This window comes from Gymnoscopelus braueri (assembly GCF_963280865.1).
Source record: "Gymnoscopelus braueri genome assembly, chromosome: 20".
Taxonomy (NCBI): Eukaryota; Metazoa; Chordata; class Actinopteri; order Myctophiformes; family Myctophidae; genus Gymnoscopelus; species Gymnoscopelus braueri.
The window spans coordinates 29,165,689-29,188,488 of record NC_137622.1 but is presented as its reverse complement, the minus strand read 5'-3'; the positions used below and the strand labels follow the sequence as shown (position 1 = coordinate 29,188,488).

Sequence of the window (22,800 nt, the reverse complement as noted above, 5' to 3'; positions counted from 1 at the left end):
TCGTAGGACTAAAATTGAATTAAGATTAACTTAGTGGTATGAAAATTGCACATTCTGTGGTGCTGCACATTGCAGAATAAAAGAGTCCACTGACACTGTCGAATGAATCGTCTACATAGGAAGTGTCGAGGAGGAAAGATATGTCTGTCTGCATAAGTTCATGGCCTTTGCGTGCATGCTTGCGTGTGCGTGCGTGCGTGCGTGCGTGCGTGCGTGCGTGCGTGCGTGCGTGCGTGCGTGCGTGCGTGCGTGCGTGCGTGGGTGCGTGTACACGTGTGTGTGTGTCTGCGTCGGAGTGTGTGTACCATGTGTGCTTGGCTTGTGGTGAGAGTGTATTATGTTTGCGCATATTTTGATATCATTGCATGTGTGTGTGTGTGTGTGTGTGTGTGTGTGTGTGTGTGTGTGTGTGTGTGTGTGTGTGTGTGTGTGTGTGCTCTACATGTGTGGTGAGAGCATCTTCAGGGCTAAATTGACACATGCATAGCACTTGGTCTCATTTTGCTTTAATAGAGAAGGCACAGTAAATCCCCGGTCCCCATGGCTATTACTGCAAATCCCATGTCTTTCCACCCCCCACCCAGCACATCTATCTCCATCTCTCCATTCACAGTAGGGTACATTTTGACACTTGCAGAGTTAAATTAACCACTACTGTGTGGACATGGACATGCATGGTCACTTGTTCAACTGGTGAGTGGGCGGAATGGGGAGTGTGTGGTATAATGAGAGTTAGTGGTGATTGTGGGGGGTTCTTAAATAATTTTAACCACTTAAACATTATACATTATACTAATTTGTCTAGGTCCCCCAGCTGTCTATACTTACTTAGTCCCTTCCCTTTTCCCCCTGCCTAGTCCCTGCCTATTTTGACATGCCCAGAAATGGTTAATGACTGTCCCCTATTTTATTTTACTATTATTTTTAAAGGAATGATTTTTCTTAGGATATTACATTGCAAAATCCTGAGTGTTAATTTAACTTTGATAGCAAAGTAATCGAACCAAATGGTATTTATTTATACCTACCAGGTATTTTTTATTATTTCTTGTTTTTCAGTGATGAATTTCTTCCCGTCCATCTTGGGCAAGGATGAAAAATGTTGCATCTGTCTCAGGTCTGTTATTTATGCCTGTGTAGATGTATAATACAAGTGACAAAAAGAGATCTTTCTCACCTTGCCTGCCATGAGTACATTAACTTTTGGAAATTACACAAATACAAAGTTAAGCAAATGAAGTACTGAAAAAGCCACTGATAAGTGGTGTAAAAGCATGGTTGGACTTTGCCAGATCACTGTCCAAAAGCTTGACACAATACATCTTTAATAGGGTCCGTTTCTGAAGTTTTCAGCCAGACTCAAGTCTAGTGGCAACACAGGACTCGGCCAAATAAAATATCAGGTTCCTCAAATGAACTTTAACAGACCTGTAACATTCTAGATCAACTCTTAAAAAAAACTCAGGCAGTAACAATGTGGTCTTGCAGAGCTTTTTCCTATCCACTATTTTCTCCTTTCCACTCTCTGGTACACACTTTAACAATTGCTGGAACTGAATGTTTGTGTAAATAGCGTTAGTATCTAATAAGGTTTTTAAAGACCTGGTGTGGGTTGGATGATAAGTACTTTGCGGTAGCCAGGCAAGATCCACTATGTTTTTAATGCTGTTTTTTACTCAGCTTCTCTTATGACCCTGGTTGGCTTGATTTAATTGCAATAAGCACCTCACTCGCAAAAGCAGTGTACAATATCTCAGAATAATGTTTACACAGAACAAGTTGTTCTTTTGTGTCTAAAAAGCAGTTAACAGATTTGCTGGGCAAGCTAGCATGTGCAATAAGCCTAGCCTTACTTTCTGCAAGTCATAATTGCAGTTATGTTGTCCATATCTGTTTATAAGTTCTGTGAGAATTTTGCCTTTCTGTGCCTGTTGTCCCATTGGTTGTGACCTGCTAGCATGCGTCAGGTTTCCAAGCTAGGGATCTGCAGAGATTGACCTCGGAACCTTGGAACACAGTCATTGGGATTGGTCCATAGAACCCACTGGCACTGCCTCCTAATGTAGACAGAGATCTCCAAGCTATCGACCATAGCAAATAAAAGTGCCATTTTGTGCTTTTGTTGTCATAAAAGCACAAAAGTCAAATCACTTTTAGCATTCGGTCCAAAGTAAGAAAACAATGTTTTTGTACGCAAATGGGCTTTTGCTATCCGTCTGCAAACCACCCAAATCCATAATCCCATAACATACGGAAAATAAATTAGGCAAAAGCGTTCAGATACAGCACTCCATAAATAACCACGGCTCGTACAACATTTTGAGCCCAATTCGACAAATGCCTGCGAGATTGCCATACATATTTTTTTAAATACTCTTTCTTTTCCTCCTTATTACTACTACAGAGTGCCTTTTGAGTGTTTGAGTTGAGATGTCCCTTTCACTCTCTTGCTTGTTAACTGTGAGAAAACCTCTGTTTACTCTGTTGTGTTTGGCAAACCGTGTGGTGGGACTGCTCGCACCCTGTGCACAGCTCCGCTGCGGCCATTCATGGGTGCTGGACAGGGGTCGGCATTAAAAGAAGCTTTGTCGCAAAGCAACAGGTTCTCAGAGGGAGAAAAATGTCATTTTCACTGCCAACGGCGGCCAGTTCTCTCACCCCCTCCCCCTCCACCTCCCCTTAGTAATGGTGTTTTATTTACGCTGTCTCTTAAGAGCAAGCACAATAATCGAGCCTCAGTCCATAAACCGTAATTAACCGTTTAGCCCTAAGCTCCAGGCTACAGATGGGCTGTCTCATAAATTTACACATTCATCCGTCTTTCCCCTTAAGTCAACCTGTCCTAAACTTTCAAGTTTAATGAACCCTCCCGCCTTCGACATCAAGTATTGTTCTTCGTGCAGCGGAGGTGCCACACAATTCCGCTCCCGACTCCGCAGGACAAAACATCAGTCAATCATATTGAAGGAAGAGATTATCTCTTGTGCTAGCAGAGACAACCCAAACCTAATTCTTAGCACGGCTTAGACCGGAGCAACTTCGGACTCACACCATTTCTCAGGGGGGTGGGTGCTGCTATTTCCTTTTAAATCACCCCCATCCCACACCCTGCACCCCGCTTGGTTCTCTCAGTGGTATGTGCCCTCACAGCAGATGCAGCGGTCAAAAAACACATAGCTTAGCTGTAATTAGCACATGCATTTGTGCCCCCTCTAGTTTTGAGAGTACAGTATGGTCATAGAACCTTCAGGGAGGTTAATGTGATTTGTTCACTGGTAATGTACACTAATAAGGTGCTTGGACTCTGCCATATGTTTGTGCTAGCTAGACAATGCATTCCGGGGCGGTGGGGTTATGAGAGGTTTACTGTCTGTGTGCCCTTGGGATGGGAGCCGAAGGCAACAGATGGCCAACTGTACTTCCTCAGTCTCAGGGTCCGCAAAGCTTGTTATTTTGGACACCTTTTTTTGCGGGGGGAGGGGGTATTCAGGGTCCCCAAGTCATTTGGTGGTCCTTACCAAAAACAAACTTCCCAGAGCCTGGCTCAAGTGGTGTCATTACATATTGGCCAAGAGACGTGGATGTCATTCTCATGACCACTTCACCACCTTCCCCAAGCGCTAATGGAATAATTTAAGAAATATAATAGAAGGCTCTGTTTGGTCACTCTCAAGTCTGTCGGGAATGTCCTGTTTAAATAAATGGTATTGAAATGTTTTTTTTATTTTCAAGATCAAATTAAAGTGGCGAGAATTCAGCAAGCTCCTCACACACTGTTTGAGTGCTCTGAGGTATCGAGTTGCTTCGTGTGAAATGCAGTCAGTGCAATGACGCCAGTGACTCCATACATTATCCCCATGTCGTGGCGGCTCATCATCAAAACGGTTATCTGCATACCATTGCTCTGAAGTCTTCCCTTGGAAAATATGGGGGAAAAAAGCAAACCATCCGTGCTGGAGACAGCATTTTCCCCAGGATTTAACTTGGACTTATCAAATATGGTGTCCATACTGTTACAGAGCTCAGTGACACAGGCACGACCCTTCACTCTCTGGAGGCAGGCCTCCTGATGGAGACATGATGATGTTACCATGACGAGATCCAGCATTTTTCTTTACTGATTGAAGGAGCATGATTCTCTGGTGTCACCAGTCTCCCCAAATTTCCTAGAGTAGCCTACAATATCCGAGAAGTTATTTGGATCAAATATAAACACTTCGTGCTGTGCTGCAAGCAATGAGTGGCATTTGCTTCCAAAACAATTTCCAGACGCAGCAAAATCTCTCCGGTAAAATATACAGTTTATCTGGAGATTTGAGTGATGGTGTTGATAATTCTCTGTGTGAGGTAAATACGGATGATGAGGGGCTGTAATCAACTGGGGAGTCATATCGGGTCGTTGTAGTTTGTTTTCCTGAGTGACCGAAGATTAACCCCTGAAATGAGATTAGGCTAATGGCACGGTTCTGTACTGCACTCAGTCAGAGGTGAGCTAGCGCCTTGATTGTTTTATCTGTTTTGGCTATCTAACAAACTACAACGCAGAGATTATCCCATGCATGAGATATTCATAATAAACAACATCACATCACTAGAATTTATTTTGCACGAAATGAGCTACGAACGTTTTTGTGCACTGCATGTGATGCCCTCTATTAATGCTGACGATGACCATGTGCATGTGCTGATCTGCAGACTAATGTCCTTAGGTCCATAGCTCAGGGACTAACCAGAGACAATGCAAATGGGGAAAACAGGCTGTGGTTTCATTCAACCTCATAAAATAGTGTAAAATGTACAGAACTACTGCAGCAGTAGGAATGACAGGGGAAAGGGAAAAGGGACTGGGGACAGGGTTTGCCTATGGAAACAATGCTTTCTAACCACGATCCATGGCAGCCACCGGTAGGCAGCTGACTTCCCCCCTTCAAATTTCCACCAGCTCTCTTTTCTTTCCATGGTAAAATGATGTCATTTGTCACTTAGCGTTGGGCCAGACGGCTTCGGGCTCTGCCAAACCCAGACAGAACCTTTCTCACCATACCTTCCCCCTGTACCCTGTCTTGAGCATTGACACACAAGAGGTGACATTCTCCACCCCTCCACTCATCTGAGTCATTGACCCAGACACCCTCCTTTGGCTTAGCCAGATTCCAGTAAAGACCGTTTAAAGGAGATGCTGATATTTTTTTAGCAGAGCTGTGAGAGCATTCCGCTGTGGTTCGGTCACCCGTTCAAAAAAAAAAAGACCTGGCTTCACACAAGGCGTTTGATTGTCAGCCACTGTTGCTGTCATTTACAGGTACTCCAGTTGTTAGAAAGGGGAGGATGCCTAAAGCCTGAGTTATACTTGGGTTGCGCATCATGTCGGGCACCGAAAATAGCAGATCTACCAGCTTACAACATGTTGTGACGCAACAGATTGCTATCGCTTGTAGATCTGCTATTTTCAGTGAGCGGCACTGGTGTGCAACCAAATATAATTCAGGCTTAAGCCAGGGCAGACATGGCACATGGGTGCACATCGACTTATCTAGAGTTATTTAGTGCCATCCATCACATCCATGGAACGTCTCACCCTAGACTTAACTATGTCTGACAACGGCAATTTACATATATTTGCATACCTGCCGAGATATAGTGTTCCCTGATGACTATATCTGTCAGCCAGCAGAATGTAACAAGATAGATCTGAACTATTTACACACTGGACAGAAGGTTGGGAGAGAAAACAGCTGCCAGGGGTTATGCGATATCAGTGATCCCTGGGAGACTAAGAAGGCACGTCCCGCGTGGCAGTGCCGAGGTGTGTGTGTCTGCGTGAGATGCTGTGAGAAGCGATACACCCAGAAAGATGTGAAAAATGCCCCGTTTGAACACCCCCCCCCCAATGGCTGTCAGCAACCACTGAGTTCAGCACAGGTTCAGAGCTGGACTGAGGCATGTTGGGGGGGTTTGTGTGCATTTGAGAGGGGTTTAGTGTTTGGGCATGGGGGTGGGGTGGCCTTGTGCCGCGCTTACTGGGGATTAGCCAGGGTAAGAGTGTCCTGCGCCTCAGAGACCATCCCTGATTTGTTCAGTGACAGGGGGTGCTTGGTATTGCAGGTCAAAGGTCACACAAGTGCACAACTAAGCGGTCGGTAGGTAGAGGAGGCTGATGCTGTCTGTTCTCTGGAGCTGGTAAACAGGTTGTGACATCACATCCTGTACCGAAGCGTAACGCCTGGAAGGAGAGCGGCGTGCATGTGCATGCATGCGCACACACACACACACACGTACACACACACACACACACACACACACACACACACACACACACACACACACACACACACACACACACACACACACACACACCCCTGTTGCTTGGCTTGCTTCCGTTGTTAGTGTAGGAACAATGTGATTGAAATGCAACAGCCAAAATGCAATGGCTGCAACACACTAACAGAGGGCAGCTCGATTTCAGGAAAAATATACTGCTTGGCTCTGTATTTAAATACAAATATTTTCTCAGCCTCTCACTCTCTCGATAGAAGCTAATGGCTTCTGTAGACAAAGCCATTTCCTAGAGCCACTTATCAGTCCCAACAGCTTCAGCCTGTATAGAACATCTTTGATCAACAACAGTCTTAAAGGAGTTGTTCACTGTCAAATTTTGCCTAGAAACAGTGGCTCATTGCCGGATAACTTAAAGCAGTGATTCTCAAACTTTTTCATGTCAACGCCCCCCAAATTAATATGCATTTGGCCACGGACCCCCATCTGAAGATATTTTGTGCCAACAACCCCCATAAGAGATTTGTGTTGTTAAAATGTTTCAAAAATAATTGTTTCACATTGCTTCAATATTTTTTTAGCAGATCTACAAGCTCACAACACATCACGTCATGACACTTTGTGAGCTTGTAGATCCTATATATGTAGATGTTTATGATTTTGATGCTTAACTGGGGTCCCCGGACCCCACTTTGAGAACCACTAACTTAAAGTGACACGGAGCACACCTCAGTTAAAAGGATCAGTCAAAGAGCAACAGGCAACATTAATCTGTTGCCATCCATAGCAACTTCCTTCCAAATGATGACTCATGTCGTCAGCCCAATCACATTGCAAACTTGATTGTGTGTCACTGTGGAATTGTGCAGACAGACGATCGCCCACCTGTGTTGCTAACAGTGTGAACTTCATTAAGCAAACCATTCAATACACTGAATTGGGCACTTGGCCACATGTGGCGATCATTTTAATTGCATAATTACTGCTTAGGATGACAAAAAGTCTACATGCCACCTTAATTACAAACCACAATGATTAATGCATTGCGCTCGAAGCACTTCTTTAATGCCTTAAATACTTTGACTATACATTTATAAAAGGTTGCGCTTGCGTCACTTGTATCTTGTGCCACTTTGCTCGTAATTTATATCCCCATGATCACAAATATTTGTGAACTTGGATACATAATCACCTCTAAATTAAACTTTGCCTATATTTGGTTATAAACATAGCATCTTATGAAAGTCAACAAGACAGCAGAGTAGCAGAGTAGCAGAGTGTGTGACTCATTCTGGTAATGTGTCAGCTAAAGATTAGTGTTGTATGGTCAATGGGTTCCGTACTTTTGGGATGAAGCTTGTTTACGTTTCTCTCTTTTTGTATAATTTATTTTGTTGCTGGAATGCAGTTGTGTTTACGCATATGGCCCAAACCACGCGTGTGTTAGCAAACACTATTTTGATTAGAGCACCTGGATTTATGATAAACTTCACTGAAAATCAGGTCCCACTGAAATTACATGTTTTCTATTTTACTTTATCATCTTTTATTATTATTTTCAAGATATTTCTGACATTTATTATACAATAACATATTTGAGTCACAATCATTTCAATGGAAGACAATCAGTTGTCAGCAACATCTTGCATCATGTTCAAAATTACCTACAGTATGGTATTTTTACTATTTTACATCTCTAACCTCACTAGTTCAACCACAGCCAGCCAGTGAACAGCTTCACTGCATTGGTTGGTGGGTTAAGTTCCTTGCCTAAAGAAAAGCTGAAATGAAAAATATGTTTTTCATACTTATAGAGCATCCGTGGTAATAATGGTAGAAAAAAGGGGGAAAGTTTCACATTTTGTGTATTTGTATGTCAAAAACCCATAAAAGTCCAATCTTAGCTACTTTCTGTCAATCAAAAATGTAATGCATGGTTAGATGGTGGAGATACTAATAGGGGGCGGTGCCACACTGTTCTAATTCAAGATGACAGCTCAGAGCATTACAAACGTTCTCATTTTAGACTTAAACAGTATGCTACAATATGTATCTGAAAACGTTTGAGGTGAGAAATATGCAATGCAGTAACATAACTGTGATTCGGGCAGTGTGTGATTGGCTGAAAAACGCCCAGCCCTAGTTTCACTAGGAAATAAGTCACGATATGGTCACAAAGGGCACCTTGATGATAGGTCTTTAGGGAAAGTTGACCAGCTCTTCCTGATACATCCCAGTATTAAATGACACCCACACACACACACATACACACACACACACACACACACACACACACACACACACACACACACACACACACACACACACACACACACACACACACACACACACACACACACACACACACACACACACACACACACACACACACACACACACACACACACACACACACACACACACACACACACACACACACACACACACACACACACACACACACACACACACACACACACACACACACACACACACACACACACACACACCGCCACCACCATCCCCTGACCCCCCCTCACCTCTTCTAATTTTCCTCCCCTGAGATCCTTGACTGCTTTGATTTCGCATGGCTTCACGTTAAGAGAGATTATTGGTGGCCACCCTCCAAATGTTTTCTATTATTCCTTATTAATTCCAGCCCCCGCTGTATGCAAGCTGCACTTCAAGCATCTGATGTTATTAACAGCTGAATACACAGAGACACAAACTCAGAGTTTATATTACAGCACCACTCCAGGATTTTGTTTTGAGTGTATTGGTTTATTTGCTAAAGCTACAGTGTGTATGGAGGAAGATTTACAGATGATTTGATTCATTTTGAGTAATGATTGACAGACTTGGTAAAAAAAAGAAAAGGAAAAAAAGGACAAGAAGAAAAAAATTAAATCTCAGCTTTCAGATCTCATCCCGACTCAAACTTCAGGTGCCCTCTATTCTATAAACAACACAACTACCAGTAGCAGTAAACCATTTCACAATACATCCAATATCGTAAAAGTTGTCCACCAGTCCCATGTTGTGACTTTCAGTAAGCACGGATCTTGTGTTTATGTTAGAATTATGGATCAGGCCTTTAAGCATGCCATTTAAGGAAGCATTATGGAGGGCAACACCAGCACAAGGCAGATGTCTGAGTCCTTTTTTCTTTCTTCAGGTTTTTCTGCATTGCGGCTCACTTTCATCTGCTATTGATTTAAATCCGTGCCTCAGGGCCCCATGAGCCCCGTTTCGTCACTCGCTTGAGGAGAAAAACGGTTAGATTTTCGCTGAAAATAGCATTTTCTGTTTTCTCAGATTCCACAGACTAACTCGCTCGCTGCCGCTCGCTCTAAAATAGATCCATTGCCATGGAGATTAAATCTATGTGTGTCCAAAGACCCCAGGAAGGACGCTGAAGAGATTGTGTTTCAGAGATATTGAGCCCCTTTTGATGTGTTGTGTGCTGATGTGTGTTGATGTGGCAGTGCAGCCCTATGGAAACCAACACCAGCGGCCAGAGACATTTGCTGGAATAAAAAAAAAAAAGCAACAGGAAAATTGTGGTTGAGCCCTCGCTCCACCAGGATGAATTGCTTCAGTATGGGACGAAATGCAAATGACAAGACTATAAAAAAAAAAAAAACACCAATAAATCATCGCCAGCCATTGTCCAAAAAACACAAGAAGACTTACGGCTAATTCATACAATTCATTGTGCGACCGTGCCCTTCAACACCGCACCACATATTTTAAGTTGAAAATCATACATTTTGTTAATTTGAATTCCGTTGAGCGTCTTGGTCACACAATGAAGTATAGGTAAGGATACAAGTGTGCTGGTTGCCTTTTGCCATCTCCCTGTGGCATAAGTAGTGTGAGCAAGTAGTTTTTCATACTTGTACTAAGTTAGCTTGCAGTACCTTACCTCATTTTCACCTCCCCTCCCCTCCCTTATATTATTCTTTTTCTTTCATCTCCAGGTTCTCCACCGCTCAGTGGAACGGGCACGGTGACAGTTCTGGTCGACGACGAGAATGACAATGTCCCAATCTTCACCTCTTCCTCGTTCCACACCACCATTGCCGAGGATGCTCCTACGGGGACAGACGTCCTGTTGGTCAACAGCTCCGACGCCGATGTGGGTCTCAACGGAGTCATAAGGTACAGACGTGGTTAGAGTCCTGGAGCCTTTTCCATAATAATTCTCTCTTCCTGAATGGATGCCCTTCCGTTGCCCCTGCCGTAGTATGAGTTTGCTTCCTCACACACAGTACAAGTGCATACACCCACAAATACAGTACTGTGAACGCACACTCTTGCGCGTGCACATGCACAGCCCTCATCATTTTTACTTCTTAGCCTGTTTATTTTCTCCTGTTTGTCTTTGAGTTTATGTCCATGGCTCTTCAAAGCTGTTTAACGGTTAGTGATTAATTTATTTTGCAGTGCCAGCAACTTGTGTGATTTGGTAGTACATGCAGGTCAAGTTTAGATTTCGTTGCTGTTGGGCGGAAACCTTTTATGTCGTTCCTTTTTTTAAATTATAAAACAAAATGAAATAAAATAGTGAAAATATCAAAGCTTGTAGATCTGCTATTTTTACTACCTTTGTGCGACACTCTTGAACGGGCATTAAGTTTACAAAAAAAACATTAAAAGTTTAAATATATTATGGAGATGCCGATCTGCTTGATTGAGAAGTGCAAAGTGTCTGGACAGTCTGTACAAGACTGAGGCTTTGTTGTTGCCGTTTGTCTTACACTCTCCATGACGCATCCGACACATCATTTCCTGATTTTGTGACATATGCCAGGCCAAGTTAGCAATTGATGCCAGGAGTTGTTGTTTTGTTTCTTTTTTATGCTTTTTTGCAAATCCATTGTTCGGGCTGTAATACTCCAGCTGTATGACAGCTTTTTTTGCACTCTGCCCCTCCCTTGCCCTCCTCCAACCTCCATGGAAGAGGGGGGTCTGTGAGAGATTCTGGATGCTCTCTCTCAAGCCGGACGTTGATTCAGACACAATCCCTCCTTTTTACCCGGTAACCCCACTGGGTACATGTTGGGGGTATCGCAGCATGTTCTACTTTCCCAAAACATGGTAATGAGGATGTTAATTGTCTATGACAGTACGTGTAGTGCCCATCGGGGGTCCTGGGGGGGCTCGGGGGGGGGGGGGGGGGTTCGAGGCCCTTAATAGAGACCAGAACCGCTTGCCCGTCCATTATTAGTTTCGATTCTCACAACCCCGTTACATTTTAGACCCTAAACTTTAACTTGTTGCGGGACCAGCCGTGTATGAACCACAAGGGGCCGTGTTGTGGACAGTGTTTTAGAGTTGTTGTTGTCCAAATGAGCCTGTGCCCAGTCTATGTTTGCACTTTGTTCTGTGCTTTGTCCTTCCATTTCTGAGATGGGGGATGGGGTGATTTAGCAAGAGTCCTTTTCAAAATAGATGCTGGTGTGTGTACATGTATGTGTCGTTTTACGTTTGCATCTGGGACACGTTGGAGAAGTTCAGAGATATTGAGTGAAACCCGATCCTCGTTGGAAACCAAAAAAGTATGGCCCTCTGGTCATAAAGAATTCTGGGGTGTCTCCAGTACTAGACGTATAAGCAGAGAGAGAGCAGCAACTTGAACCACATGACTCCTCTGTGAGCTGAGGAAGATCAGAAAGGCAGAAGAAAGAATGATTACTTTTCATAGATTTCATAGAAGGTGGCCGCATCAAAAATCGGTTAAAAAAACAGACTTTGAAGAAGATGCAAATCTGTGTACTGAATGGGGACCACTCTCATGCATGATCTTACAGTATATGACTGCATGTGTTTCTGTTAAATCTGATTCATTGTTTTAAAGCCTGATACAGTGCCCTCTATAGGACATGTGGTGACACTACTGACCAAGAGCATGAACAATTCTATCCCTCATCTAAAAGTACAGCATCTATATAGTGGTACAGTAGGTGACCATAACTGTAGGTTGTGGTATTATTACTACTTTGGTAATGGCTCTAAGACTAACTTGAATTAATTAATCTTATTTACTGCGTGTTTTTGTGTTGTTTCCCAAACAAAACATGTGATTTGGAACCACACAGGCATCTAGAACATTTGTCATATTTTACAGTAAATTACCTTAGGGTCTCTCGTATCGTCAGCGTTCCCATCCTTTCAAGTTCAATTATACAATTGTTTGTGGATTGTAGCTGGCTTTTGTTGCACACAAACCCCTATAGATACAATTTGTTTTGCTGCTAAAATTGGGTTTAATGTATTTCTTCATTAAGCCTCGAGCTCTGTGAACAGAGTATCACTCTACAGTATTTCACTTTAGCCATGTAATCAGGAATCTTTTTAGACATGGGACACCAGTGGATGTGTATACATGACTATCCATTACGCCAGGGTTCGATTTGCTGGGCTGGATGGGGGGAAAATATGTGCCTTTTTGCTTCTGGTCATTCATTTTTATCACCGGTGGGGATATGTTTGGTCCCTGCTTCTGGTCGGATTGAATTAAATACATACTGATATGTTAGATATTTATGTTTGATAATATCACAATTCAAAAATTAGTTTTAACCACAAAAACCCTGGCATCCCTGTTTTGGGCAAATTTAGAAAATCTCGACGCGACGTTCTGATGTAGATTTGTCATACAAAGAAATATATATATGGCTTAAGCAATTAAAACCTCTAGACTTAGTAAACTGGACCTGAGTTTGATTACACTTTTTTCCCCATACAGCTACAGTCTGACTGGAGGGAATGGTCAGTTCTCCATTAACCCAGCAACAGGGCAGATCATCACCAGCTCTCTGCTCGACCGTGAAGCCAGAGCCAATTACCAGCTGCTGGTGGTGGCAACAGATGGAGGGCTGCCCCAGGCCATGTCCAGCTCTGCCACCGTGTCCGTGACAGTGACCGACATCAATGACAACCCTCCCCGCTTCCACCACCACCCCTACGTCACTCACATCTCCGCCTCCACTTCAGCAGGTCGGTGCTCCACTGGACACACTTCTCCTTTATGTTTTTCCGGAGGCTGTGATCCACTCACTTTTTATGTTTTGCTATTATTGCAATACTAGTCCATACTCCCCAAACTATGTGCAGTATCGAGGCTTACCGTAACTGCCAATACAGATAATAGCCCGTCGCAGAAATGCTTATAAAACAGCTTAGATTTGTGGTAACTAAAAAGTCAGATTTATATACCAGCCCACTGGAGAAAGGAGAAAACTGCATAAGAACTGCCATGCATTTGTAAGTCCCCGCCTGCCGATTGGTCGTTGAGTGCTGCTGTGGGTTCTTGCCAACACAATTGATTATACAGTTTTGTAATAAAAGCTTCTGCGCTTTATTGACCACACACATACATATCGGTGCACCAAGTCTATATAGCCTACGTGTAGCCAAGCCTTGGGTCTGCTACTTGCCATGTGTTAAAATCAAAGTCCTTTATTTTTGCACCATTGAGCCAGCTTTCTTTCTCTGCTGGTGTTCTCTCTAGTGTTGTGTGTATAGCCTTGAGCCCATATAAAGCACTATTAGACAATTGGAAACCTGCCAATCAATTAACCGCTTGAACACTAGCATCACGATGCAATGTGAGCTTGTTTTAGATCGACTATTTTTGCCAAAGATTTGTGGTGTAGAGGGGATTTGGGCTTTGGGCGTTGCCCCTGTTAGTTAATCCCCTTATCTCCAAGTATACCCACTAATAATCAGGTCAAATTTTGGAAAACTGAACAATATACTCCATGCGTATGCCAGTGGTCAAAGCACATCTAAATCAATACATCTCAGATTTATTGGTCAACCCAAATACAGAGATACAGACCAACCCTGGTCTAGACGTTTGGCCCCTTTGGCATCGTGCCGTAAAAATCTCAAACTTTATTGTCTGCATGGGAGTGCATGCAGACATTTTCACTTGCTTAATCATGTTAGAACTCAAAACAAAACAGACAATAAACAAAACAATCAAAATACCACCAGAACAGAGCTTCTGTTGTCTTTTGGTATTTTGATTGTCCATGTTCATATTCATACTGTTTTGCATATAAATAAAGGCCCTTTTGATGTTGTTCAAAAAGGGCTCACACAGGCCTTGAAAATCAATGCATTGATTAAAATTAAATAGAATAAGACCTTGATCTTTTTTCGTAAATGGATAATAGAAAGAGTCTTTGGACGTTTTGCCATTTATTGCCATGTACTTATGTTGAGGCATAATGCAGACTCTCACCCATTTATGGAGATTTAGTTTTTCTCCAGTTACATTATTTGTATACTGATGTATACTGCATGTATTTTCACAATGATGTATAATGTATGCATACTTTTTGCACACAAAACAATTGGACATAAAAACACATTTGCACTCATTGATTTATTCTTATGATTGCCTTTTATCGTTTTAGGTTCCTTGGTGTTTGCTGTTACTGTGACTGACGAGGATGCAGGTTCCAATGCCCAGCTGCACTACTCCCTGGTGGGACGCAACTCTGAGAGGTTCAAGATCGACCCGGTCAGAGGCGCCATCACAGCCAACGAAAAGCTGATGGGAAGCTCGGAGGTCACCCTCACCGTCAGAGTGAAAGACGGCGGCGTCAATCCCAAAACGGATACAACCACCGTGACAGTTCGCTTTGTTACCGGGGGAGATTTCCCCATTATCAAAGTGAGGGATCATACCTTCACGTTTCCTGAAAGCCAGCCCACAAACACCATTGTTACAACAGTGACTGGGTCCTCAACGAGGGGCGGGTCGCTGTCCTACTACATCGCCAGCGGCAACCTGGACAACGCCTTTCATGTTGACCAGCTGACAGGAGAGCTGTCCATCAAGCACCCACTGGATTACGAACACATTCAAAAGTATGTGCTCTGGGTTGAGGCCAGGGACCAAGGGTTCCCGCCTTACTCCTCTTACGAGAAAATGGAAATAACCGTGCTGGATGTGAACGATAATCACCCGGTGTTTGACAAGGAGCCATTTCATGCTGAGATACTCGAGAACCTTTCTCCACAGCGGGTGCTGATGGTCTCCGCTGTGGATCAGGACAGTGGGCCTAATGGACAGCTGGAGTACGCCATCGTGGACGGAAACAAGGAGAACAGCTTCAGCGTCAATCGGGCCACTGGTGAAATCCGAACCACCAGGCCTCTGGACCGGGAGAAGGTGGCACAGTATGCTTTGAAAGTCAAAGCCACTGATAGGGGCTCCTCGCCCAAAAGCACAGTGGTCAAAGTCCTGATCAGTGTACTGGATGTAAACGACAACGCCCCCAGGTTTTCCAAAATCTTTAGCGCCACAGTACCGGAAAATGCTCCTGTGGGCTACACAGTCACCAGAGTCACTACCACAGATGAGGACTCGGGTGCCAATGCTGTCAGCCGATATTCAATCACAGATCCTAGCCTTCCATTTAATATTAATCCAAACACAGGAGACATAACTATCAGCAGGCCTCTTAATAGAGAAGACACTGATCATTACATTGCCAAAGTGTCTGCCCACGATTCCGGCTGGACCGTTAGCACAGACGTCACCATATTCATAACGGACATCAATGACAACACCCCCAGGTTCAGTCGTCCATCCTACTACCTGGATTACCCTGAACTCACTGAGGTGGGCTCTCTGGTCACTCAGGTAGCTGCCACAGACCCAGATGAGGGCTTCAACGGAAAATTATTCTATTTCATACGATCCCAGGCGGAGTATTTCAGAATCAACTCAAGTACTGGAGAAATATTTGTGAAGCAGCAGCTGAAGTATCAGAACTCGACAGGCGCTGGTAGCATGAACATCAATCGCCACAGCTTCATTGTCACTGCCTCTGACCGTGGAAACAAACCCCTGATGAGTGAGAGCACAGTAATTATAAACATTGTGGATAGCAATGATAATCCTCCCAAGTTTGAGTCGCCAAAATATTTCACACCTGTCACTAAAAGTGTCAAGGTGGGCACAAAACTTATCAGGGTGGTAGCGCATGACGAGAAAGACTTTGGCCTAAATTCGGCAGTGGAGTACATCATATCAGGAGGGAACAGCTCTAGCAAATTCAAACTGGATAAACAGAGTGGGTGGGTGATTGTCGCCTCCCCTCTTACCTCTGACATGAATAAGGTTTTCCTCTTTGAGGTTATCGCTCGAGACAAAGGCAACCCTCCATTGTCAGCACGAACGCAAGTACGAGTGGCAGTGACAGAAGAGAATCACCACACCCCTGAGTTCTCCCAAAGCCAAATCACGGCGACAGTGCCCGAAAGCCTTGCTGTGGGAACGGCAATAAGGACCCTCTCTGCCAGAGACAAGGATAAAGAAATGAATGGCCTTATCACATACAACATCACCTCAGGCAATGACAAGGGACTGTTTGTAGTCAATAGCAAAACTGGAGTATTATCCCTTGCTCATCCACTTGACTTTGAGGAGAAACAACGACATGAGATTAGAGTTTCAGCTACAGACGGGGGTTGGATTGCAAAGACCAGCTACGTCACGGTAACAATTCATGTGACGGATGTTAACGACAACCCACCTGTGTTTGATCCTGACGAGTATTTCCCACTTGTGCAGGAGAACGTTCCCAGTGGCACCACTGTTGTTAAAATGAATGCCACTGACCGTGATTCAGGGGCGAATGCAGTCATGGCCTACGTGATTCAGTCGTCAGACAGCGATCTCTTTGGTATTGATCCAAACACCGGCATCATTACCACACAGGGGTTCTTGGATTACGAGGCAAAGCAGGTTTACCATTTGACAGTAAAGGCCTTCAATGTTCCAGACGAGGAGCGCTGCAGCTTCGCCAATGTCAACATACAGCTGAAAGGAGCCAATGAATATGTGCCTCGTTTTGTCTCTAAACAGTACTACTTTGAAACGTCTGAAGCCGCTCCAAGAGGCACAGTGGTCGGGGAGGTGTTCGCCAGTGACCGGGACCAGGGAGATGACGGAGTGGTTTACTACCTCATTTTTGGGAAGAGTAGAAAGAAGGGCTTCGGCATCAATAGAAAAACAGGCCAGATTTATGTCACAGGTACTCTTGACCGTGAGAAAGAGGAAAAGATTTCTCTGAAGGTGCTGGCCAAGAACGCAGGAAGCATCCGAGGTGCGGATATTGATGAGGTGTTTGTGAACATCACAATACTTGATGCCAACGACCCTCCTGTCTTTACACAAGAGCTGTATGATGTTCAGATCAGCGAGGGCCTCTCTGCCGGTGCTCTCGTCACCTTTGTGAGTGCTGAAGACTCTGACTCTGTCCCAAGCTGGAGCAGATTCTCATACTCCATCGCTCCTGAGTCGGACAAAAATGTTTTCACAATCAACCCCCAAACTGGCCAAGTGTCTGTCGCTGCAGAGCTAGACAGAGAGACAATACCTGTATATAATCTAACTATCCTCGCTGTGGACACTGGCTCACCATCAGCTACTGGTAGCGCTACATTAATCGTGAATCTTGAAGACATCAACGATAACGGTCCAACTTTGACAACTGCCCTTGCCGAGGTAATGGAGAACCAGAGGGCGGGAACTGCGGTCACAACTCTGACGGCATCTGACCCGGATCTCCCACCCAATCAGGGTCCGTTCACATATAGCCTCCTCAACACTGGCTCCTCTAACAGCTACTTCAGCCTCAGTTCATCCGGAGTGTTGACCACCAGCCGAGAGATTGACAGGGAACAGATTAGTGACTTCTACCTCTCTGTAGTAATCAAGGACTCTGGCGTTCCTCAAATGTCTTCCACAGGAATGGTTCATGTCAAGATCAATGACGAGAACGACAACCCGTCAGAGCCGAGGTCCATGGAGATCTTTGTCCATTATTTTGGGAACATGTTCCCCGGAGGTTCCCTAGGGGTTGTGAAACCCCAAGACCCTGACAGCCAGGACAGGTTCCACTGCTCCCTAATTCCTCCCTCCTCCGGCCTGTTCAGCATCCCAACAGGCACGTGCAACCTCAACTCCAAGGCTCGCTCCACGGATGGAACCTTCGAACTGACCATCCGCAGCAGCGATGGTGTCCATGGCTCGGTCAGCAACACGGCCCGAGTCTTCTTCCTGGGGTACACAAATGCCACGGTGGACAACAGCATACTCATCCGGCTCCAGTCCCAGAGCGTACAGAGCTTCCTCACCGATCACTACCTCAGTTTCTTACGCATCGCCAACTCTCAGCTAGCAGGCATGGGAACGGGAGTGCTGCTGTACGGAGCGTTCGAGTCAAACAACCAGACGTTCTTGACGGTGGCAGTGAAGCGGGGCCACGGACAGTATGTCAGCCCCAGTGGCGTGGCAACATTCTTCCAGAGCATCAAAGACATTTTACACAGACAGAGCGGAGTGCACATAGACGCAGTGGACCACGATCCCTGCACACGTAACCCATGCCAGAATGGAGGTAGCTGCAAAAGGCGTCTCAGTGTTGGGCCGGATATGAAGACTGAAGAAAGTGTCCCTGTGATCCTGGTTTCTAACCATCCCCTGCAGCCTTACGCATGCAGCTGCAGGCCAGGATACGCTGGAGCTCTGTGCGAGACAGACATTGATGAGTGCCTGCCTTCACCCTGCCACAACGGCGGGACTTGCCATAATTTGGTGGGGGGGTTCTCGTGCACTTGTCCTGAGGGTTTCACAGGGATGGCCTGTGAGAGGGATATCAACGAATGCCTGTCCAACCCCTGCAAGAATGGGGCGCTCTGCCAGAACTACCCTGGTGGCTTCAACTGCCTCTGCAAATCAGGATTTTCAGGTACTGTATACCAATCCCTTTTACATGTTATACATTTGAGCAGCCATAGATGTTAGACTCTAAAGCATATGGACACACACACACACACACACACACACACACACACACACACACACACGCAGTATTACGACTGTTATTCATCCAAAGTAAATATTTGCCTCTAAGCATTTGCCAGAGGTGTCGTAACCTGAGCATACCAGCATAGCTGCCAAACACAGTTTGGTTTTAGGATTACTAGTCGGGGGGTATCAGCTGTGATGCGATCAGCTTGCCCTGTTTACTTTAATAAAAACGATGATACAGAGCTAACCCTAGGCAGGGCCTTAACATAGACTCTACTCCACAGTTCACTAGTATCACATTTCTTAGTATGCCTCTATACACGCTGCATGCAATTTTGACCACACACAGCAACCTTTTATTATTTGACTGCATACAGACGGGTTTCTTTCTCAAGGGTTTACTTATTTGGCCACGTATTGAATCATTTACTAAATGAGCGGTAGTATAAATGAATTACACTTATAGGTATGGAATGCTTGGAGTTAAATCACTCCATGTGATATATGTACTGTAATATTACTCTTAATAAGGCGGTATTTTAGGTATCACGAGAAGCAGTCATTTGATTCCTGCCTGTTTGGTCAGCCAAAGACATTTCAGAAATGGAACCCCTAACAGGCGATTTGCTTCAAGTCCAAGTCATTACTGTCCGCTTTTATTACAACGATGAAAAATGACCATAAACCTTTGGGATTTCATCAAGACAAACGAGGCAACTGAAGAATTGTACCTATTGACTTACAGTAGTTTTCATGCCCCCAATTTGAACTATGAGCTTCCTGTTTTTCCTGCCCGGTTTTGGCAACGAAATTTGTCTCCATTAAAGCTACTTGTCCCTAGATTTAGAGCCCACAATACCTAGTACCTACTCCAGTCTTTTTGTACCATGTGAAACTGTTACAGTTCTGTCTATAACTGTCCATAGTGCCACAGTCCTTATCATTATATGTCTGTATGTCAGCGTTAACACCTCATGAATCATGTGAGAATGACAGGATTTCACATACACGTACATTTGAGCTGTTTTTTATTTTGTGTTTTTTACATAGCAAAAATGCTCATATTCAAAAGCCATTTAATCTGGTATTGAGTAAAAAACAAAACAAAACAAAAACTAAGGTAAAAAACTGTTAAAAAAAAAGTAAAAACTGAGGTACTGTACATCTTGGACCTCTGCAAGAGGTACATCTTGAAAAAAGAAGGGAAAAAAAGCTTTCTGATTACCACATGGTATCATCACCTCAAATGAGGCTGAAAAGAAGAAACTTATCTCACCTTGTTGCCATATTTTTTCCACTCAAAAAAATATGATTTTAAGACTCAATCCTGGATTAAATGATGTGTTGAGATGCATATATGTACAGTGTGTTTTTTCTAAGGCTGAGGTGATGAAAGGCCTTCGTGTCTAGGGCTGTGGGGAAATTCCCCTCAGAGCATGACCCATGTTCCTCATGGTGTTTTTCCTATGTCGCCTGCCACCTCATCTGTTTTAATTTGTGTTGTTTTGTGAACCCAGGCAAAACGTGTGATTCCATCATCAATCACTGTGAGTGTAACCCATGTTTTAATGGCGGGTCCTGTCAGAATCGGGTGGATGGATATTATTGTCACTGTGCATTTGGTGAGTAATTGTCAGAAATGGAGGCTTTTTTTTTACGACCAAATCTGAAAACTGGTTGATGTTTTCTCTAGTAAAACAATGTTCATTGATGTTGTCATTTGGTTTTGTGTCCCCATTTTATCACTGCTGTAAACCTGTAACTTCACTTTGGTTGATTGTCATATTTGTATGTGGTTTCATGACTACGGAACATGAAATATCTTGAATCGATTTGAAAATAAGCCTGCTTGTCCTCAAAACTTGACTTCACATGACACCAGCTATAGTTAAGGTTAGTTAGTTTGTTAGTTTATTTATTTCGGTCATGATTTAAAAAAAGGCATTAATGACTCAGCCATTTTAATATTTCTCCTTCATGACTACTGTAAAAATGTCTATATAGTGCAGTGGGGAATTTTGGTGGGGTCCCCAGATGACAGTAAAGTGACAATTTAAGGACTTTTATTTAAATTATACTATAAACTATACTACACTATAAAAACTGGTCAAACATTGGCCAAATTGTCAAATAATATAAGAAAGAGGCAAAAATTGTGAAAATAGCTGAGGCGTTGTGAGCTTGTAGATCTGCTATTTTCACAATATTTATCTGTGGGCACTGAGTCAAACTAAATGTAATGCCTCAACTCCTACAATTCCATGTGCTTGTCAGGATGGGGGGTCCCCAGTTCAAATATAATTATTTTGGGGGTCCCCAGTTCAAATATGATTATTTAAGGGGGTCGCGGCCTGAAAAGGTTGAGAACCACTGATATAGTGTTTACGGAATATGCTCCACCATGCTGCTGTGTGTGGTAAGTCATTCACAGCCCTCCTGTCCTTCTCCTTCCTTGTCTCACTCTCATATTCGTTCCTCCTCAGGGGTGTTCGGCAAGCACTGTGAGCTCAACAGCTACGGCTTTGAGGAGCTGTCATACATGGAGTTCCCCTCCCTGGATCCCAACAACAACTACATCTACATCAAGTTCGCCACGCTCCAGAGCAACGCGCTGCTCATGTACAACCATGACAACCAGACCGGAGACAAGGCAGAGTTTCTGGCCCTGGAGATCTTCGAGGGACGGATGCGCTTCTCCTTTAACCTGGGAAGCGGGACTTATAAACTCATGACCATGATAAAGGTCTCAAACGGACAGTTCCACACGGTCATCGCCAGGAGGGCCGGAATGGTAAGAATAATGCTGTATTTTAGTTGTTGTTTGGATGGTTCCAACGACTCGGTTGGAAAGTGGTTGGTTTAATTGTTTTAATTTGTAAATGCCTGGGTGGGAATACTATATTTCATGGAAGGGCCTAATGGTTTTTACAGTAACATTGAGGAAAATTTGCTGCTCCACATGGAGCAGGCCTGTATGGCCGACTAGTCTTCCAATAGCTGCTAGTTTTTTTTTTATAGCTGGAGAGCTTTGTCCAAATTTCGGCCTTGTATTCTTTTTTGCACCATCAGATCATAATTAAACTCTCAAAACCGCGGGTGGCTCTGTTTGAGGTTTTCATGGTTTGTAATTATATTTTACTGCTTGTTGTGATTTATAGTATCAGGGTCCAAAACAGCTCTCTGAAAGCTGAGAGTCTGTCTCTTGTACTCTGAATAAGAGGCTTCTCTGTGCCAGCTCTGCCGTGGCGAGGAGGGAGAGAGAGAGAGAGAGAGAGAGAGAGAGCAAGAGAGAGGAAAAGAAGAGTGAAAGAGAAAGGATGTGAGAAAGAGAAGCAGAGAGAGAGAAGGATGGAGTAAGAGAGAGAGAGAGAGAGGAGGAGGAGGGGGGGGGGCTTGCACAGAGAGAGAAAAGTCTGACCGGGCCCTGTCAAACCCTCTAGAACGAACTCTCCTTCTGGACTTCAAATCTGTCATTTCCCACTGTGCACTGGGGTTCCATAGGAAACTGGTAAAATCATTAAATTGTCCGTTTGGAGATAGTGCAGAGTGATTGGTTGGAAAGGAATACAGCACGCGTTGATGACTGTGACGCTGCCCCTGTGCTGCTCTTCAAAAAGTAAAGGTATGCGGATGGGAAGGAATATTAGGGACGTTGACCATGCTGAAGATTTGAAGAATGCATA

At 44.1% G+C, this 22,800-nt stretch overlaps 1 protein-coding gene across 1 annotated transcript in view; it reads left to right on the top strand.

The window, feature by feature from the left end:
* Positions 1 to 22,800, top strand: part of fat4 (FAT atypical cadherin 4) — a 109,096-nt gene that overhangs the window by 72,447 nt on the left and 13,849 nt on the right. The window contains exons 8-12 of the mRNA XM_080415474.1: positions 10,257 to 10,437; positions 13,028 to 13,278; positions 14,706 to 19,055; positions 20,635 to 20,739; positions 21,601 to 21,908. Of these exons, the coding sequence (XP_080271600.1) occupies positions 10,257 to 10,437; positions 13,028 to 13,278; positions 14,706 to 19,055; positions 20,635 to 20,739; positions 21,601 to 21,908 (5,195 nt within the window). The remainder of the gene's footprint in view (positions 1 to 10,256; positions 10,438 to 13,027; positions 13,279 to 14,705; positions 19,056 to 20,634; positions 20,740 to 21,600; positions 21,909 to 22,800) is intronic.